Source organism: Pogoniulus pusillus, chromosome 30, assembly GCF_015220805.1.
Source record: "Pogoniulus pusillus isolate bPogPus1 chromosome 30, bPogPus1.pri, whole genome shotgun sequence".
Classification (NCBI taxonomy): domain Eukaryota; kingdom Metazoa; phylum Chordata; class Aves; order Piciformes; family Lybiidae; genus Pogoniulus; species Pogoniulus pusillus.
The window spans coordinates 16,080,737-16,101,889 of NC_087293.1; the positions used below are offsets into that span (position 1 = coordinate 16,080,737).

General features: G+C 58.5%; 1 protein-coding gene across 4 annotated transcripts in view; it reads right to left on the reverse strand.

Annotated features, from left to right (window-relative positions):
• Nucleotides 1–21,153, reverse strand: part of KSR2 (kinase suppressor of ras 2) — a 91,235-nt gene that overhangs the window by 48,971 nt on the left and 21,111 nt on the right. For all 4 annotated transcript variants that reach the window (XM_064168358.1, XM_064168357.1, XM_064168360.1 and 1 more), the window contains 3 exons: nucleotides 12,258–12,439; nucleotides 2,452–2,521; nucleotides 1,706–1,789 (listed from right to left, as the gene is read on the reverse strand). In XM_064168358.1, the coding sequence (XP_064024428.1) occupies nucleotides 1,706–1,789; nucleotides 2,452–2,521; nucleotides 12,258–12,439 (336 nt within the window). The remainder of the gene's footprint in view (nucleotides 1–1,705; nucleotides 1,790–2,451; nucleotides 2,522–12,257; nucleotides 12,440–21,153) is intronic.

Sequence of the window (21,153 nt, forward strand, 5' to 3'; positions counted from 1 at the left end):
CTGTTTGTTTGCTTTACCTCTTCACTCCCCCTCCAGTTTCTGGGAGCTCTTTCTTTGCTTTACCTCCTCACTCCCCCTCCAGTTTCTGGGAGCTGTTTGGTTGCTTTACCTCCTCACTCCCCCTGCAGTTTCTGGGAGCTGTTTGTTTGCTTTTCCTGCTCACTTCCCCTCCAGTTTCTGGGAGCTGTTTGGTTGCTTTACCTCCTCACTCCCCCTGCAGTTTCTGGGAGCTGTTTCTTTGCTTTTCCTGCTCATTTCCCATCCAGTTTCTGGGAGCTGTTTGGTTGCTTTTCCTGCTCATTCCTCCTCCAGCTTCTGGGAGCTGTTTGTTTGCTTTACCTCTTCACTCCCCCTCCAGTTTCTGGGAGCTGTTTGTTTGCTTTTCCTGCTCACTTCCCCTCCAGTTTCTGGGAGCTGTTTGGTTGCTTTACCTCCTCACTCCCCCTGCAGTTTCTGGGAGCTGTTTCTTTGCTTTTCCTGCTCATTTCCCATCCAGTTTCTGGGAGCTGTTTCTTTGCTTTACCTCCTCACTCCCCCTCCAGTTTCTGGGAGCTGTTTGGTTGCTTTTCCCCCTCCAGCTCCAAGGGGCAGCAGCAGCAGGGCTGGGTGGTTACAGCAAAGCCTGCAAACCCCACGCATGGTGTTCAGCCAAACCTTTAACACCCAGGGACTTCATTTGCTCTTTCCTGAGCGACTCCAGGCAGCAGGACCCACACAGAAGCGGAGCATCATGAGGGCAGCTCCCAGCATCCTTCCTCCTGCACAGGGACCAGCCCTAAGCAGCCCCAGCAGGAGCAAAGCCTCCCAGTGCTGGAGCACTGAATGCAAAAGGAATTTGTGGCTTTAAAACCACAAATATTGGATAATATCCCTTCCAGAAGCCCACAGCTGCAGGACAGCCAAGGCTTGCTGCTCCAGCTTTCAATCCCAATTTGCTAACTCATCAGCACTTAATCAACACCAGCACAGATGGTTGTCACTTCACAGCTCCAGCTAACTCAGTTACCCACAGCCCAGCAGCCTGCTACCAGCAGCCAGCCCTAGAAAAGGCAAATCCTGTCTCCAGCAGCAGCTTCACTCAGTGCTGGTGGCTGTGTGACACTGGACTCCACTGGGCTGAAAGCAGCAGAAGTGGCTCCAGCCTTCCCCCACTATGCTTTTCCAGTCCTGCCCAATTTTACAGCCCCCACTCAGTTGCACTGCAGTTTAAATGTGGTCTGGGGTGGGCTGGTGCCAGAGCATGGCCAGGAATCAGAGGCCACAAGACATTGTATTTCTGCTGCACAAACCAGAGGATGCAGCCCAAGACCCATCCTGTGCCTGGGGCAGTCCTGGGTGCTCTCATCCCGTGGTCCAGCACAACCCCCACCCCCATCTCCTGCAGATAATCCCACATCTACCCCTATAATGAGGGCATCTAAAGCCAGGCCGAGGGTCAGAGTGAGCAGGGAAGCTGTCAGGATCTGACTCAGAGCTCTGGTGCCAGCAGAGCCAAGGCCTGGTGAGCAGCATCCTCCCCAGGGACCCCGCTCCCAGCCCCATCACACCAACCCTGGGGCTGGTGTTGAGTTTTGCCCAGTTCCATGGCTCGTTACAGCTTCCTGCAAGGAGGAGCTGGTGAGAGGCTGCTCTGTCTCCCTGTACCCAAGCTGCTGCTCATTTCCCCCCCCTGTAACACCAAGGAGCAAGGTGAGCAGCTCCATACTTGCAGTTTTTGCACTTTAAGCCAAACAACATTCCTTTCCCACAGACGGTGCAGGTCTGAGACATCCAATACTTGGTGGAAAACCTGTGGAGAGAAACATGGAGAGTGGCCAGGGGGGAGGATGGAGCTGCACCCCCTCACCCCTGCTCCTCGCAGGGACATCCCCCAAGCCACGCTGATCTCCTGAGCCCAAATCTATCCTTCCCTTGCTGCCCTCCGACACTGCTGCAGGTGTTGAGGCATCTTTCTAAGGATGCCAAAGCACGAATCTGGGCTCCTTTATGGTCACACAGAAGGGCACAGCCTGCTCCAAATTGGCCAGGATGAGCATTCTCCATCAGCTTGCTACAGTTCTTCAGAACACCCCCAAAACTCCTCCCTGCCGTGGAGACTTCAATCTCCAACCCATCAGAGAAGTGCTTGTCCCACTGAATAGCAGCACCGAGGCTATTTGAAGTGTTTTTTTTCCTTCTCGAGGTAGATATGGAAGTGCAATAATCCAGAGATAGGGAATTTGCTGAAGGCTGGGCAAGGTCGGGGATAAGGCACAGCTTTTATCGATAGGCACTCAAGCCTTATCTAAAGCAAATCAGAACTGAAATGGAATTTCAATAGGCTTCTGGGGTAGCAGAGGAAACAAGGGGTCGGTCCTGAGCCCTTCCCCCCCCCCCCCCCCCCACCGCGTCCCGGCCCAGGGATGAAAAGGGAGGTGCTGATTCCCCGGCGGCAGGGAGGCTGCAGCATACCTGTGTTTGATTGAGTTTCCCAGGTCTCGGCGGGGGATCTGCGGGGACCAGCGAGGCACTGACAGCGTATCTGTGGCGGGGAGAGGGGGACAACCATCAGGGGGTAACCAAGGTGAGAGCTGGGGGCCAGCCCCCTAGAGAGGGGTGCAGAGGGTGCCCACAGAAAACAAGGTTTAAGTGGACCTTTCCCCTTAGGCATGCCCTTGCCGGGCTCCTTTTCCTGCTTGAACTGGGGATCTCCCCCACCCAGCAGCCAGTGAGGGTCGGGGAAGAGAGGTGGGAGGTGATGCCCCCTGGGTGCTGCAGCCACCTGGACAGCACAGAGGGCTGCAAAGCTGCCAGGGCCACGTAATGGCGGTTCGAGAAGGGGGAAATGAAGGCGAAGCAGCAGCTCCAGCGTTTATTAATGAGGCATCACTGCAAGGGAACTGGGACTGAAACAGCAGAACAAAGTGAGAAGAAGCCTCAGTGCTCCCCTTCTAGGGAGGGAGAAAGGGGAACAGGGCCTTGGCTGGGTGAGGAAAACGAAACGAGTTCCTTAGTGCTGGCTGGAGAGAGCATGGATGCTGCCCCGGCCGTGATGCCCTGCAAACCCCGACGGCTCCCTGGTGCCTCTCGCCCGCCCCTGCGGATGTTTGCCCTTCTCTCCCTGATGCCAGGGCACCTCCTGCGTGGACAAGAGCAGCCAAAGCTCCCCTGGTCCAATTAGGCTTTCCACTCTCACCAAACACACCAGGAGCATCGCCTGGGGCTGGCAGCCATGCCACAGCGCACCGGTGGGCACCGCGCTCTGGGCAGGAGGAGGCTGAGGGGAGGCAGCTCCCTGCGAGCTTGGAGCCAGGTGGGGGTTGGGCTCTTCTGCCTCGGAGCAGGCGATAGAGGAAAGGAAATGGCCTGGAATTGTGCCAGGGGAGGGACAGGTCGGAGATGAGGGCAAAGTTCTTTGCTGCGAGAGCGGCCAGGGCCTGGCACAGGCTGCCCAGCGAGGAGGTGGAGTCCCCATCCTTGGAGGTGCCCAAGGAACCTGTGGCCGTGGCACTGTGGCACACGGTTCAAGGAGCACGGTGGCGCTGATGGCTGAACTTGCTGATCTCAGGGAGGTGTTTTCCAATCCTGATGATTCAAAGGCTGAGTTTTCAATAAGGGCTTCGAGAGGTTTCCCAGCACCGAGAGACAAGCTGGGCTCGGTGCAAGCCGAGCGGCAGAGCCGAGCTGTTTGCTCAGCGCAGCAGCAAATCCCTCGGCAAACAGGCTCCCTGCTTGCTCCCTGCCCGCTCCCTGCCCTCGGGGGCAGCCTCTGTTTGCCTCCCGATCCCCTTTTAATATCGCGGGCAGGCGGCGCTTCGGCTGCGCTGCCGCTCTGAAGGTTACATTTACATCGCCCCTTCCCGGGAAAAGCCTTGGGAGCATCCCCCGCACCCAGCCGGCTTCCTGCACCTCCCACCCGCAGCTGCTCGCAGTCCTCCTCCTGCTCCACCACTTCAGCCCCCATCACCTCTCCAGCACAGCCAGCAATTAAGATGCTGAAGGACTATAGAGACAATTAAGGCAATTGCTGGCCCCAGGCCTGCGCTGCCTCTCTGGCACCAGACCAGCAGCCTGCCAAGGTTCTTGAGCCAGCCCTTCAGATAACCCACCTCAGGCCCCTGGACCACCATCCCACCACTGCCCCTTAGCTGAACCTCCCAGGGAGGTTCAGCTGGGGAGCCATGGAATGATTTGGGTTGGAAGGGACCTTAAAGATCATCCAGCCCCTGCCATGGGCAGGGACACCTCCCACCAGCCCAGGTCACTCAGGGTCCCATCCAGCCTGGCCTTGAACACATCCAAGGAGGGGACAACCACAGCCTCCCTGGGCAACCTGTGCCAGTGTCTCACCATCTTCATTGCAAAGAATTTCTTTCTGCTCTCCCACCTCAATTTGCACTTCTCAAGCTTCAATCCATTGTCCCTCACCCTGTCACTCTCAGACCTCTCCTGTAAACCCCCTTCAGGTACTGGGAGGCTGCTCTAAGGTCCCCCTGGAGCCTTTTCTCCAGGCTGATGCTTTAAAGAGCAAGACCACCCCATGCCTGTGCACTGTCCCTGCACCCTGGGCTGCATCAAAAGCAGAGTGGCCATCAGCTCACAGGAGATTACCACAGAATCATCAGGGTTGAAAGGCACCACAGGGATCAGCCAGTTCCAACCCTCTGCCATGCCCAGGAACACCTCACACTAGACCAGGCTGGCCACAGCCTCATCCAGCCTGGTCCTAAACACCTTCAGGGATGAGGCTTCCACCACCTCCCTGGGCAACCCCTCCCAGGCTCTCACCAGCCTCATGCTGAAGAACTTCTTCCCAACATCCAATCTGGATCTCCTCATTTCCAGCTTTGTTCCATCTCCCCCGAAGTCCTATCACTATCTGGCAGCCTAAGAAGTCCTTTCCCAGCTTTCTTGTAGCCCCCTTAAGATACTGAAAAGCCACAGAAAGATTCTGCCTCTCTGCTCTGGTGAGCCCCCAACTGGAGCACAATGTCCAGCTCTGGGGTCCCCAGCACAAGAAGGACATGGACCTGTCCAAAGGAGGGCCACGAAGATGCCATCTGTCTGAGGGAGTCAGGGCTGCCCAGCCTAGAGAAGAGAAGGCTCCAGGGAGACCTTACAGCTGCATCACAACGTCTGCAGGGGACCTGCAGGCAGGCTGGGGAGGGACTGCTCAGAAGGGCCTGCGGGGATAGGACGAGGGGCAAGGGTTTGGAGCTGGAGCAGAGGAGATTTAGGTTGGACATGAGGAGGAAGTTCTGCACAATGAGGGTGCTGAGACACTGGCACAGGCTGCCTGGAAGAGTGGTGGAGGTCCCATCCCCGGAGACATTCAAGGTGAAACTTGATGGGGCTCTAGTCGGAGGTGCCCCTTGCTGCCTGCAGGGCAGGTGGGACAGGATGACCTCTGCGGCTCCCTTCCAGCCTGAGCGCATTCTCTGATTCGACTCTCTAAACGCCGTTTGCTCAGCGGTAAAGGACATCAGACAAACAAAAGCTCTCCCTCCACCACGGCTCCTTGACCAGCTAAAGAGCCGGGCAAAAGAGCAGCTCCTCTCCTAGAACGAAATTACAACCTCTGCTTTATCAGCCGCGGTTTATCTCCCACCAACTTTCAGCCGGCCTCAATTAAATGCTGCTGGCCTGGGGAGGGGGAGAGGAGACGCAGGCAAAGGCGGCTCAGCCTTTTAATTACTTTCTAAATGTGCTGGCGGCAGAAAGGGATTAGAGCGGAGCGGGGATTCTTTAACCTCCCCACCACAACGAGCCCTCGGTGATTCACGGCTGATTATCTTCATTAGAGGCAGCGAGACGCGGAGGATGGCAGCAGTTAACCACAGACCTGCTGCTGCCAGAGCTGGGCTGAGGGGGGAACAAGCCAGGCAGGGCAGGAGGGCAGGGGAACAGCCCCAAGCTGCTGGCAGCTGCTGGCTTGAACAGATTCACTCTGGTGTGGGTCAAGAACAGGCTGGAGGGCTGGGCCCAGAGAGTGGTGGTGAATGGTGCCACATCCAGTTGGCAGCTGGCACTGGTGATGCCCCCCAGGGATCAGTTCTGGGCACACTCCTGTTCAATCTCTTTGTTGGTGAGCTGCACCAGGGGATTGAGTCCAGCAGCAGTGAGGTTGCAGATGACACCAAGCTAGGAGCAGTGTGGAGCTGCTGGAGGGGAGCAGAGCCCTGCAGAGGGACCTGGCCAGGCTGGGTGGGTGGGTAGAGGCCAAGGGGATGAGACTGAACAAGGCCAAGGGCAGGCTCTGCACTTTGGCCACAACAACCTCAAGCAGCACTGCAGGCTGGGGCCAGAATGGCTGAGAGCAGCCAGGCAGAGAGGGCCCTGGGGGTGCTGGAAGAGAGGAGCTAACAGGAGGCAGCAGTGTGCCCAGGTGGGCAGCAGAGCCAATGGCATCCTGGGCTGGCTCAGGAGCAGTGTGGGCAGCAGGACAAGGGAGCTTCTTCTGCCCCTGTGCTCAGCACTGCTCAGGCCACCTCTTGAGTGCTGTGCCCAGTTCTGGGCTCCTCCATTGCAGAGAGATGTTGAGGTGCTGGAAGGTGCCCAGAGAAGGGCAGCAAGGCTGGGGAGGGGCCTGGAGCACAGCCCTGTGAGGAGAGGCTGAGGGAGCTGGGGGTGTGCAGCCTGCAGCAGAGGAGGCTCAGGGCAGAGCTCATTGCTGCCTGCAGCTCCCTGAAGGGAGGCTGTAGCCAGGTGGGGTTGGGCTCTGCTGCCAGGCAGCCAGCAGCAGAAGAAGGGGACACAGCCTTAAGCTGTGCCAGGGGAGGTTCAGGCTGGATGTGAGGAGAAAGTTCCTGGCAGAGAGAGTGATTGGCATTGGAATGGGCTGCCCAGGGAGGTGGTGGAGTGGCTGTGCCTGGAGGTGTTGAAGCCAAGCCTGGCTGGGGCACTTAGTGCCATGGTCTGGTTGGTTGGGCAGGGCTGGGTGCTAGGTTGGTCTGGCTGAGCTTGGAGGTCTCTTCCAGCCTGCTTGGTTCTGATTCCCAAGAGTTCAGGGGAGGGGGCTGAGGGTAATTGGAGATTTTCCTCTCTAACCTGTGCCATGGAAACTCTGCGTCTCCCCAGATGATGTTAAACAGGGGGGAGATGCCTGAAAGGGTTGAGAGAGATGCCTGAAGGGGCTGGGGGGGGATGCAGCAGCCCTCACCACCACCACCACAGGATATATTCTTGTCACAGCCCCAGAACTGCCAGGATTAGAGGGAACTGCAAGAATCAAACCCCAGGATCCGACAGCTTCATTTGAGTGCTGCAGAGGAGGTGGGGGGAGGGAAGGGGACACACAGGGAGCCTGTGATGGAGAAGTGCCAGCTACAGGGTGCTGGGCACCTGCAGAAGTTGACCCTCAAGCTCTGAAGCGTTGACAGCCACCTGCCCACCTCCCTCTGCCTTCGGCTGGCAGCTCTCCAGCCCACGCTAACAACGCCGAGCTGCCCCGCAACGACTGATGGCTCCTGACCTCCCCTGCCCTGGCGTCAGTTACTACTTAGAGCACTTAGCACCAGGCACCTCCTCCCTGGCTGGGAGATCAGAGCTCCCTGTGCTGTAATTCCCCTCACATCCAGGCTTAAAAACCTCCTCTCCCATCTCCTTCTCCAGCCTGGTGTCTAATGTCCCCTCTGGGTCCAGCCTAGCAGAGTTGGGGCTGTGCTGCCTGGAGAGGAGAAGGCTCCAGGGACAACTTAGAGCATCCTTCCAGTACCTGAAGGGATGTGCCTGGAGACCTGTGGAGACACCTACAGGACAGGTGTGCTTGCAGCCTAGAAGGACAACTGTGTCCTGGGCTGCATCCAAAGAAGTGTGGCCACTGGGGCAAGGGAGGGGGATTGGGATTCTGCCCCTCTGCTCTGCTAAGACCTCATCTGCAGCACTGCCTCCAGTTCTGTTGCCCCCAGAACAAGAAGAACCTGGACCTGATGGAGAGGGTCCAGAGAAGGCCACAAGAGGCTGCAGAACCTCCACTATGGGGATATGCTGGGAGAGTTGGAGCTGTGTAGCCTGGAAAAGGCTCCAGGGAGATCTTAGACCTTAGAGCAGCCTTCCAGTGCCTGAAAGAGCTCCAGGAGAGCTGGGGAGGGACTTTTGACAAGGGCTGGGAGTGACAGGATGAAGGACAATGGATGGAAGCTTGAAGATGGAGATGAGGAAGGAATTCTTTGCAGTGAGGGTGGTGAGACATTGGCACAGGTTGAGGGTGGTGAGACCCTGGCACAGGTTGAGGGTGGTGAGACCCTGGCACAGGTTTCCCAGGGAGGTTGTGGAGCAAAGATCACATTGGGTGATTCTGTGCTCCCCAACCCCCCTGGAGGTGTTCAAGGCCAGGCTGGATGAGGCCTTGAGCAACCTATGCTGGTGTCCCTGCCCACGGCAGGGGCTTGGAACTGGATGATCTTTGAGGTCCTTTCCAACCCAAACCATTCTGTGAGCCTAAGAACATAACTGGTAGCCACTAAGCAACACGATGAGGACATCCTGGCCAAGCACCCATCCCTTCCCCCCCATAAGCCAAACCCTGTTCTCCAGCATCTTGCCACCCAGAGCAGCAGCAACCCCTCAGGCAGGCACCCAGCACTGAGGGGTGCCACCCTCCAGCCCAGCACCCCAAAGCCTCTGTGCTTTCCTCCTCTGCAGCACCACACCAGCAAAGGTCAGGGCTCCTGCTCAGCACGGCAGGGCTGAGCCTCGAGTCAACAGCTTGACAGGCTCAGACGTGCCAGGAGGGATGGGGCCGGGGGGAAGCCAGGCGGGCGCGGGGTGACAGCCGCCTCCGGCGCGTCTCTGACAGCCGCCGCGGAGCAGAGCCCTGCCAGCGGGCTCCCGGCGGTGACAGGCAGCTGTGACAGCCGCGGCTGGCCCCTGACTGGCACCCGCACACCTCGGAGGTGACGGGCACCGGGATGCTGCCTCGGCCGTGACGCCCTCCTCGCCCCCGCTGCCATCCCGACGGCTCCCCGGTGCCTCTCGCCCGCCCCTGCGGATGTTTGCCCTTCTCTCCCTGATGCCAGGGCACCTCCTGCGTGGACAAGAGCAGCCAAAGCTCCCCTGGTCCAATTAGTCAGGCGCTCCACTCTCACCAAACACACCAGGAGCATCGCCTGGGGCCGGCAGCCATGCCACAGCGCACCGGTGGGCACCGCGCTCTGGGCAGGAGCTTGGAGCCAGGTGGGGGTTGGGCTCTTCTGCCTCGGAGCAGGTGATAGAGGAAAGGAAATGGCCTGGAATTGTGCCAGGGGAGGGACAGGTCGGAGATGAGGAAAAGTTTCTTTGCTGCAGGAATGGCCAGGGCCTGGCACAGGCTGCCCAGCGAGGCGATGGAGCTTCCCCATCCCGGGAGGTGTTCAAGGAATACGTGGCCGTGGCACCCCGGGACGTGGTTTAGTGGCCAGGGTGGGGCCGGATGGACTGGATGATCTCAGAGCTCTTTTCCAACCCAAACAGTTCTATGGCTCTATGGCTCTGTTTTGGCACAGTGCCCCCCCCCCTCTCCTGGCACCTCTCCGGATGCCCAGGGAATCGGTGCGAATGTGTGATCCATCACGGCGACAGCTCCATAAACAAACCCTCCTCCCCCTACTACAGCAAACAGCCTCAGGCAATGTTCACATTATGAATGGGACAGAGAAAATCGATGGAAGCAACTTGGAAAGCGTCCCAGGAATCACCACGAAGCCACAGAACAGCCAGGAGACTGCACCGGTGCTGTGCAGCAGAGGAGGGGTGAGCTGCAACACCCAAACTCTAAGCTCACACGACCTACAAGCACTGGCTTTTGGGACCGGCAGGAAGAGCAGCAAGAGGAGAGAAGGAGACCTGAGGACACAGTAAGTGTCGTATGCCCAAGCCAGGGGAAGCCACCCAGGGCTCAAAAGGGCACAGGGAAAGCTGAGGAGCTGCCTGCTGCCCCCCCCCCCCCCCCCCCCCCCCCAACCAACTGTGCCCCTGCATAACTCAGCTTCTCTCCTGCAAGGTGAGGAAGCTTGGGTCAAGCTCCTGCAAAGCCCAGCCCTCCCCTGCGGGGCCAGCCAGCTGCTGGGCACAGGATGCAGCTGCTTTTCCCACAGGCTGGCCCAAAAGCCAGTGTGGGCATGGACACAAACCTAGGATGCAGCTCAAAGACAAGGCCAGCAGAGCAGAAATGATGGAGAAACAGGAGAGAGAGGGGGGGAAGAAACACCAGGATCCAGTGGGATTTTGTTCACCTTTCCCTGCAGGTCCTCTCAGATTCCCAGCATGGTGGAGGCTGGAAGGGACCTCTGGGCATCAGCCAGCCCAAGCCCCTGCTCAAGCAGGGCACCCACAGCAGCTTGCACAGCAGCACAGTGCTCAGCTGGGATTGGAAGCTCTCCACAGAAGGAGACTCCACAGCCTCTCTGGGCAGCCTGCCCCAGGCCTCCAGCACCCTCACACCAAACAACTTTCTCCTCCTGCTCATAAGGAACCTCCTGGCTGCCAGTTTGTGCCCACTGACCCTTGTCCTGTCCTTGGGCACCACTGACAAGAGTCTGGCCCCAGCCTCTTGCCCCCCACAGCTCCTTTCTCTCTCGCTGAGCATTGCTCAGATGCCCTCTGGGGCTGCTCTTCTGCAGGCTCTCAGCCCCAGGGCTCTCAGCCTTTGCTCCTCCCAGAGCTGCTCCAGGCCCCTCAGCAGCTCTGCAGTCTCCCCTGGACTCTCTCCAGCATTTCTCTGTCCCTCTTTAACTGGGCAGCCCAGAACTGGACCCAGGACCCCAGATGTGGCCCCACTAGGGCAGAGTAGAATGGGAGGAAAACCTCCCTCAAGCACCTGCTACCCACACTCTCCTGAGTGCCCCCCAGGAGACCACTGACCTTCTGGGCCATGAGGCCACATTGCTGGCTCCTGGGGAACTTTCCCCCCCAGCACTCCCAGCTCCTTCTCCCCAGAGCTGCTCCCCAGCAGGTCCCCCCTCACCCGCACTGCCTCACGAGTGCACAGATGCTGATCCTACAGGAACCAAAGGGTTTTGCTGCTGCTGAAGCCTCCCAGCAGCGAGCCACCAGATGGTTCAACCGAGCTCCTCTCTCCACAGCTCACATCTAGCCCAGCAAACAGAGCCAGGAAGGGTTGTTGGGCTGAGGAGGCTGATGAGAGGCGACACCTCCGCGGCAGCGCCGCTCGCCCATCGCGCCCCGGGGCTGCGGTGCCACTTTGCATCAGGTTCTCACCGCGGGATGTAACCCAGCACTGATGCAGGAGGGCACCAAGCACAAGCAGACAGGGCAGGGGCTGCCTGAGAGCAGGGCTTGTGCCTTGCTCCCTGCTCTGCAAGCGCTCAGCAGCCTGGGCTGCCAGTGGAGCTTGGGGGAAGAGGGATGTAAAAATCCCCCTTGCTGCAGGCACAGCTGCTGCCTGCGCCGGCCACACGGCCCCAGAAAGAACATCTCCTGCCTGCAGGGCTCCTGCCAGGTCCTCCTGGCCCCCGAGGCAGGCAAGCAGGAGGGAAATGAGGCTAGAGGTGGCCCAATGACCCTATGGCAATTCTAAACAGCAAGAGAAGGAGGAAGGGGAACAGGAAGGGGAAAGGGGAGGAGATGGAAGGGGGAAAGGGGAGAGAGGGAAAAAAAAAAGAAGAGGAAAAAGTGGGGGGGAACATTCACGTGCAGGTGAGCACCCCAAGGCTCCCACAGTCAGCACCAAACCATCCTTCATCCCTCTGCTCTGCCCTGCTGATACCTCATCTTGAGCACTGCCTTCAGCTCTGGGCTCCCCAGTTGAAGAGACAGGGATCTGCTGGAGAAAGTCTAGCAGAGGGCCATGAGGATGATGAGGGGAGTGGAGCACTGCCTGGTGAGGAAAGGCTGAGGGACCCGGGGATGCTGAGTCTGCAGAAGACTGAGAGGGGATCTAAGCAATGTCTATAACCATCTGAGGGCTGGGGGTCAGGAGGGGGGGACAGGCTCTGCTCACTGCTCCCTGGGCTAGGACAAGCAGCAGTGGATGGAAGCTGCAGCACAGGAGGTTCCAGCTCAGCACAAGGGGGAACTTCTTGCCTGGCAGGGTCCCAGAGCCCTGGCACAGGCTGCCCAGAGAGGCTGTGGAGCCTCCTTCTGTGCAGCCTTCCCAGGCCTGTCTGGCTGTGTTGCTGTGTGCCCTGAGCTGGGTTGTGTGGTCCTGCTCTGGCAGGGGTTGGACTCAGTGAGCTCTTTGGGTCCATTCCAGCCCCTGGCATCCTGTGAGCTTGGGATCTCATGGAAGGAGGACCTGGAGAAGAGGAGGTGGGGAGGGGGGAGGTGTCACTGAGACTTACTTGCTGAGAAGGTGGCTTCGGTGTGGACAGGGGGCGTGGAGGGCAGGAAGGGAGGGTAGCCCACGAAGAAGGAGCGCAGGGAGCGCTCGGAGAGCAGCGGGGAGCGCTGGGCAGGGATGTTCTCACAGCTCCCCACGCTGTTGTGGATCTTGAGGTTCAAAGGCTTGTTCTTCTTCTTGACCCTGGGAGGCAGAAGGAGAAGAAAAGGAGAGAAAAAGTGAAGGGCAGGAGAGCAGGAAGGGCTTTGCTCACAGGTGTGGGGAGGAGGAAATGAGGCACCGAGGGAGTGGTGCAGCTCAGGTGGGGATCGTAGAATCAAGCAGGCTGGAAGAGAGCTCCAAGCTCAGCCAGCACAACCTAGCACCCAGCCCTGCCCAACCAACCAGACCATGGCACTAAGTGCCCCAGACAGGCTTGGCTTCAACACCTCCAGGCACAGCCACTCCACCACCTCCCTGGGCAGCCCATTCCAATGCCAATCACTCTCTCTGACAACAACTTCCTAACAACATCCAGCCTGAACCTCCCTTGGCACAGCTTGAGGCTGTGTCCCCTTCTTCTGCTGCTGGCTGCCTGGCAGCAGAGCCCAACCCCACCTGGCTACAGCCTCCTTGCAGGGAATTGCAGACAGCAATGAGCTCTGCCCTGAGCCTTCTCTGCTGCAGGCTGCACACCCCCAGCTCCCTCAGCCTCTCCTCATAACCCCTGGGCTTAGGTGATAATTAAACCCAGGTCCCTCCAAGCACTTTCAATCCTCCCTTATCATCCTCAACCCCCTCCCCAAAAAAAAGGTGACTGTTCCTCATCACAGAGCCACAGACACAGCCAGGCTGGCACAGCCCCTCAGGGTCACCAAGCCCAACCTAGAACCCTACTCTACAAGGTTCACCTTCAACCACAGCCCCAAGCACCACACCCAAACGACCCTGAAACACATCCAGGCTGGGTGACTGCACCACCTCCCTGGGCAGCTCACTCCAGTTCATGACCCCTCCCTCCGGGAAAAAAACCTTTTTCCTGCTGCCCCAAGCACATGGAATTCCCCTGCAAATCCTGCCTGGGGGTGAGCACACGGTGCCAGTTGGCATCCAGCTGCTCCCCCCAGCCCTTCTCCACAGGGCTGCTCCCCAGCCCGTGTTGGTGCTGGGACTTGGTGCAGGACTCTGTTGAACCTCACAGTGTTCACACAGCCTCACTTCTCCAGCTTGTCCACACTCCCCTCCCCCCGGGTGGCATCCTGTCCCTCTGGGACACCTACTCCTCCACTCAGCTTGGTGTCAGAGAAGCACAGAATCAGTCAGGGCTGGAAGGCACCACAAGGAGCAGCCAGTTCCAACCCCCCTGCCATGGGCAGGGACACCTCACACCAGATCAGGCTGCACAGAGCCTCGTCCAGCCTGGCCTTAAACACCTCCAGGGATGAGGCTTCCACCACCTCCCTGGGCAACCTCTCACCAGCCTCATGCTGAACAACTTCTTCCTAAGGTGCAGAACTCCTTCCTGAGAGCCATCTCCGAGTGCACCGAGAAGTGTCCTGGCTGCTGCCGTGGGTGTGCCTGACATGGGCTGAGCAGTGACAGCCCCAGCAGAGACCCCCGAGGGACAACCTCTCCAGCAGCCCTTTCCTGCAGACACCAGAACGCTGCTTGCAGGCCTCGGGTCCTGCTCTGCTGCCATCAGCCCAGGACCATCCACCAGAGACTGACCTAAGCTCCATCACCCGCTCCTGACCAGGAGTGAACCTCCCTCCCTGGGGCTATGCAAGTCCCACTGCCCCAGCAATGCCCAGTGGCATCTGGCCGTGCCAGTCGGTAGGAAATGACTGCAGTGTGCTCAGCAGCCTGCTTCAGCAGAGGACAATTAAGGCAGCACCACCATCACCCCCTCCTAATTAGCTAATTGTTTCCTCACACAGGAAAGGCTCTGATGGCTTCCCTGGCTGTGCTGGGCACAAGGATGGAGCTGCTGGTTTCTTCCAGCCTGCTCCACCAGCACAACCCTCTCCTGAAGCTCCTTAAGGCCTGATGCACCCCCAGCCCCATGGCTGCTGCTTGCCATGCTCTGCCCCAGCCAGGAGATCCAAGCTGCCCCTAAACCTGCACTCCTTAAAGCAGCTCTGCAAGGCACTGAGGTGAGAAGAAGGTTCCAGAGCTGGTCCAACCCCTCTGCTGTTGCCTCTTGAGCTCAGCTCAAGCAGGAGGTCTCCATCAAAGCTCCTGGGGCAGCTTCCCTGGGGCAGACAGGTTCCTGGCTCCCCATGGGCATGATCCCAGCTCCCCATGGGCATGGTCCCATCTCCCCATGGGCATGGTCCCATCTCCCCATGGGCATGATCCCAGCTCCCCATGGGCATGATCCCAGCTCCCCATGGGTATGGTCCCAGCTCCCCATGGGCATGATCCCAGCTCCCCATGGGTATGGTCCCAGCTCCCCATGGGCATTGTCCCAGCTCCCCATGGGCATTGTCCCAGCTCCCCATGGGTATGGTCCCAGCTACCCACAGTCATGGCCTGTCCTCATGGGCATAGCCCCAGCTCCCTATGGGCACAGTCCCAGCTCCCCGTGGGCATGTCCCCAGCTCCCCACGAGCTCAGCCTCGGCCCCCAGCCCAGAGCACTCCCTGCCTGGTGGTGATTAACCTCTAATCTCAATTTTTTTTCCACCCATAAACCAGTTCCAGACCAAATATCTACCAGGAGCATCATTTCCTCGCCAAGCAGGGCCTGGTGACAGCTCTCATTATGAGGAAGGATGAGTGATTTTGGACAGAGAGAGATTTTTTCCCTCTCTCTCTCTCTCCCTATTTATTGCTCATCCACCACCCAAAACAAAAAGGCAAATTAATAAACACACACCAACACCACAAGCCAGCAAGGCTTGGCCCCACCAGGGCCTCTGTCCCTGCCCTAAAGGAGGAGCAGCAGGGTTCTAAACCTAGAGAGGAGTGGGAGCATCCTTACCCATCCCAACAGCAGTGTCCCAGATGCTAGGGGCCCCTCAAGGTGTCCTTTGGGTGCTGGGAGTCAGGTCTGCAAACCTGCACCTTCACCTCCCTGGGTGTGCCCCAGGTCTTGGTGCTCCCCCAAGCTCCTCCTCATAGAGGCTGAGCTGGCAGCTTGCAGGAGAGAAGCACCAGGCCAGGATGTGGTCACCCAGGAGGAGCTGCAGGGCTATGGCAAGCATGCAGCTGGGTTGTGGAGAACATGGATGGCCTCTTGCTGGAGTCCCTCTGGTTTTGCCCCTGGTTCTGGTGTCCCAGCACCATGGATGGTTGAGTAGTGCACTTGAGGAACTTGAGGGACACTCAAAGAACAAATATTCTGCTCTAATGGGGCCACATCTGGGGTCCTGGGTCCAGTTCTGGGCTCCTCAGTTCAAGAGGGACAGAGAAATGCTGGAGAGAGTCCAGGGGAGGCTGCAAGGCTGCTGAGGGGCCTGGAGCAGCTCTGGGAGGAGCAAAGGCTGAGAGCCCTGGGGCTGAGAGCCTGCAGAAGAGCAGCCCCAGAGGGCATCTGAGCAGTGCTCAGCAAGAGAGAAAGGTCCTGTGGGGGGCAAGAGGCTGGGGCCAGACTCTTGTCAGTGGTGCCCAGGACAGCACAAGGGGCAGTGGGCACAAACTGGCAGCCAGGAGGTTCCTTATGAGCAGGAGGAGAAAGTTGTTTGGTGTGAGGGTGCTGGAGGCCTGGGGCAGGCTGCCCAGAGAGGTTGTGGAGTCTCCTTCTGTGGAGAGCTTCCAACCCCAGCTGGGCACTGTGCTGCTGTGCAAGCTGCTGTGGGTGCCCTGCTTGAGCAGAGGCTTGGACTGGCTGATGCCCAGAGGTCCCTTCCAACCCCACCAGGCTGGGGTCCTGTGACAGCAGAAGTGCACAGGAGCACGTTTGTGAGAAACAAGGAAGGGGCTCAGCTGCGTTGCCTTCTGCACAGAGATAACCCCCAGGAGAGCAGCAGAAGTCAGCCCCCGGGAGGAGCAGCCAGGCTGCACCTTGCTGCTGGGAGCCTCCAGCAAGGACGCCCCAGGCAGAGCAGGAGGCAGCAGCAGAGCCCAGCTCAGGCTGCAGGCTGGGCTGGCTCCGCTGCTGGGGGAGCCTTGGCTGCACTAATCCCCCCACTAAGCACCAGCTCAGACCTCGCCAGAAGCTGGCAAGTTCTCGGCTGCTTGACTGGGCAGAGGGCGGAAAAGACTCCCCCCTAAAACATCCTGGTGATTGGAGAGGGAGGCTGATGGAGAAGCAGAGGTGGCAGCCTTAAGGGGCTGCAGCCTCCCTTCAGGGAGCTGCAGACAGCAATGAGCTCTGCCCTGAGCCTCCTCCTCTCCAGGCTGCACACCCCCAGCAAATGCCAACCCTCAGGGCCATCATTTCACGGAGAACCTTTGCTAAATGCCTGCTGATGGCTTTCAAATGCAGCGGAGGGGGGGAGGGAAAGAACAAAGGCAGCCCAAGCCCAGGCAGCTTGAAGCGCTTCATGCAAATCTCTTTGGGTGTCAATCCAGGCTGAGCGGCTCCGTCCTGCCTGCCCTGCGCAATCAGTCAAACGCTCGTCAGCGGCTGCGGGAAAGCGTTCGGGGTCCAGCAGGTGCTGGGAAACAGGAGGAGACAGCCAGGACAAAGAGGCTGTGACTCCTCTCAGCCCCAGCCAGGCTCTGCCCGGCTCCAGGAGGGAAGGCAGGGGCTGTGCTGGGGTGCCGGAGGGGCCCCGGCTAGAAGGGTAGCCAGGAAGGATATGGGGAGCTTTGCTGTCCCCCAGCTGCGACCCCCTGCCTGAGTCAGAGGCTGGCAGAGCAGGGTGGGCTGGCAGAGGTGGGTGCTCAGCAGCAGACGGTGGAATCCAAGCACGGGCATGAGGGGGGCTGTGTAGAGCCACAGAATGGCTTTGGTTGGAAGAGCTCTTGAAGACCCCCGAGTGGAGCCCAAGCGTCAGCCCAGCGCTGCCAGGGCACTGCACAACCACACTCAGCATCACCTCTCCAGGGCTCTGAAACCCCCTCTGGGCATGAGGACTCCACCACTGCCCTGGGCCAGGACTTGATAACTCCTTCAGGGAAGAAACTGCTCCTCATGTCTGACCTAAACCTCCTCTGGGGCAACTTGAGGTCGTTTCCTCTTGTCCTGTGACTTGCTCCTTGGGAGCAGAGCCCAACCCCACCTGCCTCCATCCTCCTTTCAGAGAGCTGTAGAGAGCAGCGGGGTCTCCCCTCAGCCTCCTCTTCTCCAGGCTGAACACTCCCAATTCCTCCAGCTTCTCCTTCCCAGCCCTGTTCTCCAGCCCCTTCCCCACCTTTGTTGTCCTTCTCTGGACCTTCAATGTCCTTGGAGCGTGGGGCCCAAATCTGAACCAAATACTCAAGGTGCAGCCTCCCCAGTGCGCAGTCCAGGGGCACAATCCCTGCCCTACTCCTGCTGGCCTCACTACTGCTGATCCAGGCCAAGATGCTGTTGACCTTCTTGGCCCCCTGAGCACACTAAAGTGTGAGAATAAAGGTGCAGCATCCACGCCTGGTGCCACCAAGCATCCCTCTCTCCATGCAGCATGGCTGGAAGGAGCTGCTTGAGCGTTTTCAGGCTTCAAGGCACCCAAGCTGAAGGTGGAGCATTTGAACCTGCCTGAGCAGAAGAAGTTTCTTCCTTATCCAGCCAGATCTGAACGAGCTCTAGGCAGTAGCAGCTTGATATTAAACAGATAACTACCCACCAGATGCTCCACTTCTCGTTAGTGTAAGAGGCAACAACCCCTCCTCCTCCAGCCAGAGCAGGAGCAGGTTCTTCATATCAAAGCCTCCACAATTAAATATTCATCCAAGTGCCCATCCCTGCTTCCCAGGACAGCTGAATTTCAAGGTTCAGGTCTCACTGATCAATTATTCTCTTTTCCTAGCACAAAGCCTAACTTTTTATTACAGCTGCAAATTATCGAGCTGGGAAACTCTTTGAAGGGAGCTTGAAACACAGAACCACAGAACCAAGCAGGCTGGCAGAGAGCTCCAAGCTCAAACAGCCCAACCTAGCACCCAGCCCTGCCCAACCAACCAGACCATGGCACTAAGTGCCCCAGCCAGGCTTGGCTTCAACACCTCCAGGCACAGCCACTCCACCACCTCCCTGGGCAGCCCATTCCAATGCCAATCACTCTCTGCCAACAACTTCCTAACAACATCCAGCCTAGACCTCCCCTGGCACAACTTGAGCCTGGGTCCCCTTGTTCTGCTGCTGGCTGCCTGGCAGCAGAGCCCAACCCCACCTGGCTACAGCCTCCCTGCAGGCAGCTGCAGGCAGCAATGAGCTCTGCCCTGAGCCTCCTCTGCTGCAGGCTGCACCCCCCCAGCTCCCTCAGCCTCTCCTCACAGGGCTCTGCTCCAGGCCCCTCCTCAGCCTCCTTCTTCAGCGAGGAGGGAGAGCACTGAAGGGAGGGAATTCTGGAGGGCAAAAGTGGGCAGCATCTCCCTCTGTGTGCTTCCAGATGATCTTTCTGCTTCCTCTCGGTGCCTTTGGTGGTGTGGAGGCAGGGCTGGAGAGTCTTGCAGGGGTCCTGGGCTGCCTGCAGCTCGCTCAGTGTATGGGCTGCACGGCAGGGGCTGACAGTGATGGGTAGGCTCCGTAACGGGCTGGCTCTCTGCTGCAATTATCCCTCTGCTCCGGGCTGCAGCTCTCCCCAGGTAAGTCATTAATGTTAATTAGCGCTGCGGTGCTCCGGCAGGAGGAGCAGGAGCTCTCACAGCCTTGGAGGAGAAAACTTTGCACCGTGTCCTTTAAGGAGAAGTTGAAGTTTCCTCTCGCCACTTGGAAAGTGTGAGTGGGAATTCAGAGAGGGATTAACGGCTCGGGGAGGGGAAGTGGAGGCAGAGCTCAGTGCTGGGGGCAGCTACTGAAGGGAGGCTGTAGCCAGGTGGGGTTGGGCTCTGCTGCCAGGCACCCAGGGACAGAACCAGAGGACAGCCTCAAGCTGTGCCAGGGGAGGTCTAGGCTGGATGTTAGGAAGAAGTTCTTCCCAGCAAGAGTGATTGGCATTGGGTTGGGCTGCCCTGGGAGGCAGTGCAGTGCCCATGCCTGGAGGTGTTTAAGAGGAGGCTGCATGAGGCACTTAGTGCCAGGGGTTAGCTGATTAGAAGGGTTAGGTGCTAGGCTGGACTTAATCTCAGAGGTCTTTTCCAACCTGCTTAATTTTGTGCTGCAGGCCCAGGAGGACCTCATTGCTCCCAGCCCCCACGAGATGCTGCCTGTGGATGATGTGCACACGTTGGGAGCATCCTGCTGAAGCCTCCTGCTCTGCAAACCCCTCTCTCTGGCTGGGCAATGATGCCACCTGCCTTGCTGTGCCCAGGAAAGGTCAGGGAGGCACAAGAGCCACCTCAGTGCCGCTCCAGCAGCCCCAGCCCACGCAGAATGTCACATAATTGATCTGCCAGGTGGTAGCAGCCCTGGTGGGGATTGGTGCAAGAGGAGACAGCATCACTCTGTGGTTCCCAGAGCAGCAGAAGCAACGACCTGGCACTCAGCAGCATTTCAGACCAGTGGAGGTGACTAAGTCTGAGGGATAAGGCAACAACAGCCTGCTTGGTGTGCTGGGGATGGTGGAGAAGACTTTGGGGGTTGAGTTCCTGCAGGTCTGTGACTCATAGATGGGTTCTTAGAATGGTTTGGCTTGGAAGTGACCTCAAAGATCATCCAGTTCCAACTCCCTGCCATGGGCAGGGACACCTCCTGCTACAACAGTTTGCTCAAGGTCCTGTCCAGCCTGGCTTTGAACACTGCCAAGCTTGGAGCCTCCACAACTGCTTGGGCAGCCTGTTCCAGGGCTTCATCACCCTGGTGGGGAAGAATTTCCTCCTGATGTCCAATCTCCACCCAGCTTCACCCAGTTTGACACCACCATCCCTTGCCCTGTCACTCCATGCCTCTGTAAGAAGTGCCTCTCCAGCTCTCCCTAGATGCCCAAAGTAGGATCCTACTCTAGGCTTGGCCAGATGCCACAGGACATCCCCTGCTGCTGTGTGGCATGGGCAGAGACATTCACCAGAGAGGTGGTGCCAGGTCAGAGCTGGTTCACAGCAGGGACCAAAAGAAGGAAAGAGGAAAAGAAGGAAATGGGTATGTGCTCTATCACCAGACTTCATCTGTCCAGGGTAATCCTCATCCTGGCTTGGAAAGCACCAAAGTGCAACCCCAGAGAGGTTAAAGAGGAGGAAGTCAACCATCACCAGGCTTTGTCCTTCCACCAGGACAGCAACCCCCCTGCAGCCAGGCTGCCAATGTGACTGCAACCACACAGCACAAGGAGACCTCACTGAAAATGTATCCAAAATCAAGCTGCCTTGAGCTGGAGCAGCCTTCCCCCAGCCCAAACCTGACCCAGGCACACCATGGAGCTGCACATCCTCTCCAGCAGCTGCTCCACCTTAGCCCTGGGGAGTGCTGACACCTCCTCTGGGACTCAGCTCTTGCAGGCCAAGCAGCTTTAGTTCCACACTCTGGGATCCTCCCTCCTCAGCTGCTCTGTGATGTCCAAGGAGGTCAGGACCGTGGCCAGGCACCAGCAGGGCCAAAGGAACCACAGCTGGGAAGCAGATGAGGCTTTGGGCTCAGCTCCTCTTTCTCCTGGGTGTAAGAATGAGCACCCAACCACCACTCTGGGGCAGGACCCCTCCTAGGGCAGCTCTTGCCCCAGAGGACCATTTGGCAGGCAGCCTTCCAAGGGTTACTGCAAGCTCTGGAGCTTGCTCTCGACTGCCTTGACTTTTCTTCTCCAATCAGTGTATTTTTAAGCCCTTCCAGCCAGAGTCTGGGCTGAGTTAGTTATTTTTTGGGTGGTTATTTTTCCCCCCCTCTCCCTGACTTCTCGATGGTGAATAATCATTAACTATCCATGGAGGCTTTCAATGGCCCATGGAGTTCAGGAGGTA